Raw genomic sequence first — 8,584 nt, 5'->3', positions numbered from 1 at the left:
AAATAAAGAAATTATTGCATTCTTATCTAAAAAAAACAAAAGTTTATGCATATTTATCCTTCAATGATTCACATTTTATACAAAATTACTTATCTAAAGGCATTTATAATGACTGATTGCAATTGAAGTTGCATTATTTCTGATATAAATGAAGAAATATTTGCATATTTAAGCAATGCAAACAAAAATTTAGTATATTTTCCCTGAAATTCAGCATATTTTATGAAAAACAACCAATCCTGATGTACAAAATGTACCGAAATCAAATGACGGTTCATAATTTTAATCAATATAAAGAAATTATTGCATTCCTATTCAACATAAAACAAAAGTTTAAGTATTATTCCCCTTACATTATCAAATTTTTTACCAAAAAAATCTTATTGGAGGACGTTGAAATAACAAGTTACAAATAACACTGCATTATTTTTTATCAAAAGAAGAAAAGTTGGTAATTTTAATCAATGCGAACAACATTTTAGTATATTTTCTTAGGTATTATTTTGATTTTATAAAATACAAACAATCCTAAACCATAAAAAGTACAAAAAGCCATAGGCAGTCAATAATTTAAATTGAAATAGAGGAATTTTGAATTTTTATCAAACAAAAACAAAAGGTTATGTATATTTATCAGTAAATTATTCATATCTTATACAAAAAACCTTTTCTGAATGCATTTATTATGACTGATTGCAATTGACGTTGAATTATTTCTGATGCAAAAGAAGACATATTTACATTTTCAAGCAACACGAACAAAAATTTAGTATCTTTTCCCTGAAATTCAGAATATTTTATGAAAAACAACCAATCCTGATGTACAAAAAGAACCAAAATCAAATGATATTTCATAATTTCTATCAAAATTAAGAAATTATTGCTTTCTTATCTAACAAAAACAAAAGTTTATGCATATTTATCCTTCAATTATTCATATCTTATATAAAAGTACTATCTGAATGCATTAGTTATGACTGATTGCAATTGACGTTGAATTATTTCTGATATAAAAGAAGAATTATGTGCATATTTAAGCAATGCAAACAAAAATTTAGTATCTTTTGTCTGAAATTCAGAATATTTTATGAGAAACAACCAATCCTGATGTACAAAAAGAACCAAAATCAAATGATATTTCATAATTTCTATCAAAATAAAGAAATTATTGCATTCTTATCTAACAAAAACAAATGTTTATGCATATTTATCTTTCAATGATTAACATTTTATACAAAATTACTTATCTAAAGGCATCTATAATGACTGATTGCAATTGACGTTGCATTTTTCTGATATAAAAGAAGAAATATTTGCATTTTTAACCAAAGCGAAAAAAAATTTAGTATCTTTTCCTTGAAATTCAACATATTTTATGAAAAACAACCAATCATGATGTACAAAATGTACCGAAATCAAATGACGGTTCATAATTTCTATCAAAACAATGCAAACAACATTTTAGTATATTTTCTCAGATATTATTATGATTTTATAAAAAACAACCAATCCTTAACCATAAAAAGTACAAAAAACCATAGGCGTTCAATAATTTCCATTAAAAAAGAGAAATTATTGATTTCTTATTTAATAAAAACAAAAGGGTATATATGTATATTTATCCTTAAATTATTCATATCTTATTTTTTTTTAAATTCTATCAAAGAAACTTTTCTTGAGGCCTTTTAAATGACTAATTAGAAATAACATTGCATTATATGTTATAAGAAGAAGAAATATTGGTAATCTAGAACAAAAATTAAAACAACACTCTAAATTAATTAATCCAAACAAAGCTGTATGTATCTTTACTGTTCTACTATATATTGTCATCATTTAACGACAACAAATAGAGTACTTATTTTAAATGATAACATTTTATCGCTTTTTAGTGGTACATAATTAACGAGTAAAGGTGTCTTCGTAGAGGTCCGCGTTTATCGACTGTAAATACTGTGGAGTTCGTTTTACATAAGAATTTTATTTATATACGTATCCGTCCGATCAGTGCATACAATTAATTTACTGATCGATCGATGACCGTTGTCACGGTAACTCTCACATAGCCTATTTGACGTATCTGACGGATTCTATGGGTCATCGATCACCGATCATTCATCGATCAGTCAAACAGCCGTCACCAATCATTCACCGATCAGTCAAGTTCACGTCAAACAGTAACGCCTAAGGTTGCAAGTACTGTAACCGTAGCAATAAGTTCTCTTCCCCTACGGCGGCACTCCAGTATAAAAGAGATCCATTCCATAATGACCAGTTCTTCTGACTTCTTTCTGTTATTTGAAGCATGAATCTAATTTGTTTTTTGTCGTTTTCTTTTACAAGAGTAATAAAATAACATGAAAAACATTGGGACTTAAAGGCATTATGTTTGCAAACCTGTTGAATGCATCCGCGTTCGAGCTCGACAACTAATCGTTTTGCTAAATAAAGATAGCAATTTCTTGGTAACACAATACCTTCCTCGTCTTTTGAATAATTGCTTCCGTCAACAAATACCTTTTGAAAAATAAACTCAATCGGCAAATACAGCAGTGCCTCTTCTGGCATCGTTTCTCCAAACGAAGAACAAACAGCATGAGAAATGCATTTATATCTAAATTTAACAACTCCATTAAGTAGCTGTATGAACGACTGTGATTTTGCCAGGACTTTAAGCAGCATCGCTTTTATTTGTTTAGGACAATCTGTATTACTGTCTAATAGCACCTTCAAAATATCCCTGTTTGTTGATTCAATGGTTTTCAATAAATTGCATTCGAGTAGCCTGTCATCATTCATTGCCAACAAAACCATAAGCGTATATAATGCCTTATCTTCTCGAAAAATTTTGACAATCTCTGTATTCAAAAACTGTGTAGGATTTCTAAAAAATTCAAGACCCCTTTTATAAGCCGTTGCATTTGTGAAAAACATTTCGACGCAATTTGGAAAACTTGGCGTGTCAAATGTACAAATTTTAGTTACAGATTTGTCATCAAATTTTAGTCCATTGCATTTCTGCTCATGTTTACGAAAAATTTCAACCTTTTCTGCAAATTTTAATCCCATAGCATTCAAGTCAACAGTTACAAACTCATCAAAGAACGGTCTATTTTCAAATAGCTTCTGAAGTTCACTGAAAATATCTGGACGTGTTGTGATGACAACATACAGTATGTGTTCTGATGTTCTAAAATGTTCCATGTGTTCCTGAAGTGTAGCAATCAACATATAGGAGTCTGCTTTGGGCTTGCTGCAGCATGACTTTTTCTGAAAAGCGTCTTCCATCAACACAATATGATTTTCGTTATAGGATATTTGATCCCAATCCGGCGTACGCGTGACTTCTCTATAATTTAACCCATCCTTTATTTTGTTCCAAACAAGTCGTCTTGCAATGAATGATTTTCCATCTCCGCTTGATCCAACGATAATAACAATGTTGTTCTTCTCTAAAATATCCTTGGCGTTTTCATAACTATTGGTTTTTGTGAAGATTGTGTCGTCTTCTTCAATCCTTGCTTTAAGTTTGTCTTCTAAACCTATTAAAACAGGACACATGTGATAAGCAATATTCTGGGGGTATTAAAACTAGAGGCTCTAAAGAGCTGTGTCGCTCACCTTGGTCTATGTGCATATTAAACAAAGGACACAGATGGATTCATGACAAAATTGTGTTTTGATGATGGTGATGTGTTTGTAGATCTTACTTTACTGAACATTCTTGCTCCTTACTATTATCTCTATCTATAATGAACTTGGCCTGATAGTTACAGTGGAAAATACTTTGTAAAAATTTACAAAAATTTACAAAATTTATGAAAATTGTAAAAAATTGACTATAAAGGGCAATAACTCCTTAAGGGGTCAATTGACAATTTTGGTCATGTTGCCTTATTTGTAGATCTAACTTTGCTGTACATTATTGCTGTTTACAGTTTATCTCTATCTATAATAATATTCAAAATAATAACCAAAAGCTGCAAAATTTTCTTAAAATTACCAATTCAGGGGCAGCAACCCAACAACATGTTGCCTGATTGGTCTGAAAATTTCAGGGCAGATAGATCTTGACCTAATGAACAATTTTATACTCATCAGATTTGCTCTAAATGCTTTGGTTTCAGAGATATGAGCCAAAAACTGCATTTTACACTATGTACTATTTTTTAGCCATGTCGGCCATCTTGGTTCGCGGGCGGGGTCATGGGACACATTTTTAAAACTAGATACCCTAATGATGATTGTGGGCAAGTTTGGTTAAATTTGTCTTAGTAGTTTCAGAGGAGAAGATTTTTGTAAAAAATTACAAAAATTTACGAAAAATGGTTAAAAATTGACTATAAAGGGCAATAACTCCTTAAGGGGTCAACTGACCATTTTGGTCAAGTTGAATTATTTGTAGATCTTACTTTGCTGAACATTATTGCTTTACAGTTTATCTCTATCTATAATAATATTCAAGATAATAACCAAAAACGGCAAAATTTCCTTAAAATTACCAATTCAGGGGCAGCAACCCAACAACGGGTTGTCCGATTTATCTGAAAATTTCAGGGCAGATAGATCTTGACCTGATAAACAATTTTATCCCTGTCAGATTTGCTCTAAATGCTTTGGTTTCAGAGATATAAGCCAAAATCTACATTTTACCCCTATGTTCTATTTTTAGCCATAGCGGCCATCTTGGTTGGTTAGCCGGGTCACCGGACACATTTTTTAAACTAGATACCCCAATGATGATTGTGGCCTAGTTTGGTCAAATTTGGCCCAGTAGTTTCAGAGGAGAAGATTTTTGTAAAAGTTAACGACGACGGACGACGACGGACGACGGACGCCAAGTGATGAGAAAAGCTCACTTGGCCCTTTGGGCCAGGTGAGCTAAAAAGGGACGATTTGGCCTTTTAAAAATAAATAAAATGTAAACATTCTTCAAAATACATATACTTTCAATTTTGAATCGAGCAGCATTTATAAACTATCTAGAAAACAATTAGAACGCAAAGAATTTTGTTTCTTTTCATTCTTCATACAAGCATCTTAGCTTAATGATTAGAATATAGATGTTTCTTTTTATGTTCAAATGGGATGTATCTGTATTATAGATAAAGAGTCATACTTATGTTTTTTTAAACAAATCGCCGATAACTGTTAAGTAATGAAAAAGATTAAATTTTCAAAAATAACTGTAAAAATCATGCTGTAGCGATAATCGTTGATTTTGTTAGTATAGTTTAAACTCAAGTTCAAGTGTTTACATTAATACAAAGTATCTATTGGTTTGTATATAAAACAAGTTAAAACAAGAAATCAATTATGCAAGAAATAACAGTTTTCCTTAAAACCATGAACACTGAAAAAAAAAACAATAGCAAGAATGCAAGCGTGGTCTTGCTTAGATGTACCCCCACTCGTTATAAAGGTATAAAGTATATAAACAAGGAGTAGTCGTTTGAGATACTTAAGAACCGCATCCATGTTACAAGTTATTACTCTTGGGCTGGTGACTAAATATTCAATCATTCTCATCAGAAGTATTGCTGAAATGTGTGAGGGAAAAAAATAAAGTTCATTTAACACATTGTTAAATTCGAAAGATCGGTAAAAAAAAATTGTTATCTGATAGAACCCAAAAAAAGCGTTTTGTCATTGTCAAGTCGCTGTCAAAATATGAAATCGAGAGGTTATTATGCAAACTGTGATGAAAATATGTGTTAAACGAACGGACGAACGAACAGACGGACAAATTCATTGCAATACAGTATGTTAAATAAATGAATCTACCTTCTATAATGTATAATCTAAATTCAAATTCTACTTAGATATTTCCTAGTTTTATCAGTGAATGCAATATTTCAGGGAGTATCGTCTTACAATCAGACAGACCTTTGTGATAGATTCATCAATGTTTTTAAACCATTCAAGTGACACATGATTAAATAATTCTGTGCTACTTGAAGGTTAGAAATTAATGATAATTGTTGACACAAACGTAGAATGTAGATGCACAAATGGTGTTTAAAGCGTCCCTTAACTAAGATCTACGTCTTTAGATAATAGCATGTCATTTGGAAGTGGTGAATTGAAAAGAGATATATTTAACAACAGAAAAAAATATCTATTGATATCATACATTTTGATTTAGTTTCCCTTTCACATATACATGTTTTTATCTGTAAACATTCTACATCGCCTATATTCAACTGTACGTGTGGTTTTTCGTCTGAAATAAAATGAAATTAAGTGTGCGAGTTTGTCGTACATATATTACAACATTCAAAAAGTATATATATTTCATTGTTTAAATACATGTATTAAACCTAACATGGAAGATAGGTAATATACAGTATTGCTATTGTGTATGTGTACCTTAGGGACCGTGCATTCGTGAATAATTAGCTTTGTGAAATTGTTTTATAAACAAGTAATTGATAAGGCATTACCAGTTGTTTATTTCTCATTGAAAAGAAGTGATTCATACTGATTCTCGTTTCTTTTGGTTACAACTATTTCAATTCCTATTTAGATTTTATTTGCAACTAATTAGATATAATGATGATATTAAATATCAGCAGTTTTTATGTAAGCTCATGGAGCTGCCAATTACATGACTATCATATGTGTAGAAATATGTATAAGTGTTCACATCGTAGAAGAAGCTCATTTGCGCTAGTTTCTGCAGAGAACGAAAAAACATCAAGATTCTAATGTCTTGGAAAAAAAATTTTGTGATATCACTCAAAAACTGAATCATGCAATAATTATGAACTTGAAAACAAGATATATGCAAATTGTGTAAGGAGACATAAAGCGCATGAAGAGGACAGATATTTTGCTGATTGTATCGAACGTGTTTCTTTAAATTGAAAGGAACAGATAATGCGTTTCTTCATGGCAACTTCTCTTGGTGATTCAAATTTATCGAATTGTAGACCATGCTTTTTTCTTGATTTAAAATATATGCTAAATCAAAATATTTATTTGAATGTAAAATAAATATTGCGTAAAATAATATCAGACAAAAGTAGAGGATATAATGTTTACTCGAATATACCGATTTTGTATAAACAGCAAACAGAAAGTCGAATAAAGAAGTTTTGCCGTAACCATTTCATAACTCTAAAACTGATAATCTCAGAAGCGTGTGGCACTTTTTGTTTTTCAAAAAAACTGTAAAAGTTCGTTTGAGAATTTTTTTAAATAACAGATAAAGAAAAACTAACCTTCTGCCATTGTTAAGAAAAAACGGTCAATTTTGTTGGATCAATTCATGTTCTTGCAATCTGTGTTAAATAGAATAAAAAATGAAATATGAATTCAGTAAGAGCTGTTTAGAATATCTTAAATAAATGTTAAATAAAACCTACATCACAAGGTCTGTATCGTATGCCACGTATCGCATATCATGTATCATAACTGTTTTTCTCACATACCTTGTAACACATGCATGTTTGGAAGATCATGTTTAACTATATGATGGTGTAAACAATACACGTTAAAATTTGGTAAAATTTGGTCTATCGTAATCACATCACAAATTTTCGGCACTTTCGATCATATAAATGTTCTCTTAGTTTTTATCATTAATTGTTTAATTTTTCAATTTTTTTCTATAAGCTACTGAATATCATTGTTTTATAAACACAATAATACAGGTCAGGATGTAAACAGCAATTATACTAAATAATTGTAAATACAGGGCACTACAACATCACTGATTGAGATTTGATTAAAAATATCTAGAGCTACAATTTCTTTTTACACGAATTATAAATGATATAATGTGTAAAGGAATTTTCATGACTGCTGTATGTATGTATTTAGGAACACAAATTGGCCATGGTTTGATTGCAATTCATCATCAAGATAAAAACCTTTTTTTCTCATACAAAGATGTTTGGACGTTTTTTTTTAGATCAAATACAAGAAATTTCTTAACTACATAATATATGATACTTTTATTGTTAATAAAAATCAAACGAATCACATGAAACATGTTTCATTGTTTGCGATTCTCCATGTATATGTATGGATACATGGATATGTGTATGGACTCGTATTGCGGATTGTGCATGAAAAATAAAACTCATCAAAGATACCAGGCTTATAATTGTGTACGACAGACGCGCTTTTAGTCTATACAAGACTCCTCAGTGTGCCTGAAGCAAAACATTTGCAACAGCAAATTAAATATTATGAAGTTTAAGTGCATGAAGAACCCAAAATTCCACTAAAGTTGTGCCAAATACAGCTTGGGCAATCTTCACATTGGGTTTAAAACCTTTGGCGTTTGAAATATTTCAACATTCATTATGTACACATATTCAAGATATTTTATGTAGTTATGATAGTGGTGACCTCTAGGCTGGTGATTTTTTTTTATTTGTTATTATTGCTTTTTGTAGTTACTGGGTAATTATTATAATCATACCTGGTACATTATTTTAGAAGTTAGTGATTTTCCCGTACATGGATTGAATTCATTATATGTTTATATATTCATGACTATTGGTCCCAAAACGTTTTTATGCTATTTTTTATGGGTAACTTTCTCATTGATGTTTACAACACATCTATTTTAGTA

At 30.3% G+C, this 8,584-nt stretch overlaps 1 protein-coding gene across 1 annotated transcript; it reads right to left on the bottom strand.

Moving 5' to 3' along the window:
* Window positions 1-2,184: 2,184 nt before the first annotated feature.
* On the bottom strand, window positions 2,185-7,854 carry LOC127712821 (uncharacterized). Its single transcript, XM_052219429.1, has 3 exons — window positions 7,224-7,854; window positions 6,134-6,223; window positions 2,185-3,542 (listed from the first exon to the last, which is right to left on the bottom strand). Exons 1-3 carry the CDS (start codon window positions 7,231-7,233, stop codon window positions 2,185-2,187), a joined length of 1,458 nt encoding a protein of 485 aa, XP_052075389.1. The 5' UTR covers window positions 7,234-7,854.
* Window positions 7,855-8,584: the final 730 nt, after the last annotated feature.

This window comes from Mytilus californianus, unplaced genomic scaffold (genome assembly GCF_021869535.1).
Source record: "Mytilus californianus isolate M0D057914Y unplaced genomic scaffold, xbMytCali1.0.p SCAF_8, whole genome shotgun sequence".
NCBI lineage: Eukaryota > Metazoa > Mollusca > Bivalvia > Mytilida > Mytilidae > Mytilus > Mytilus californianus.
This window is presented reverse-complemented; position numbering and strand designations above follow the sequence as displayed.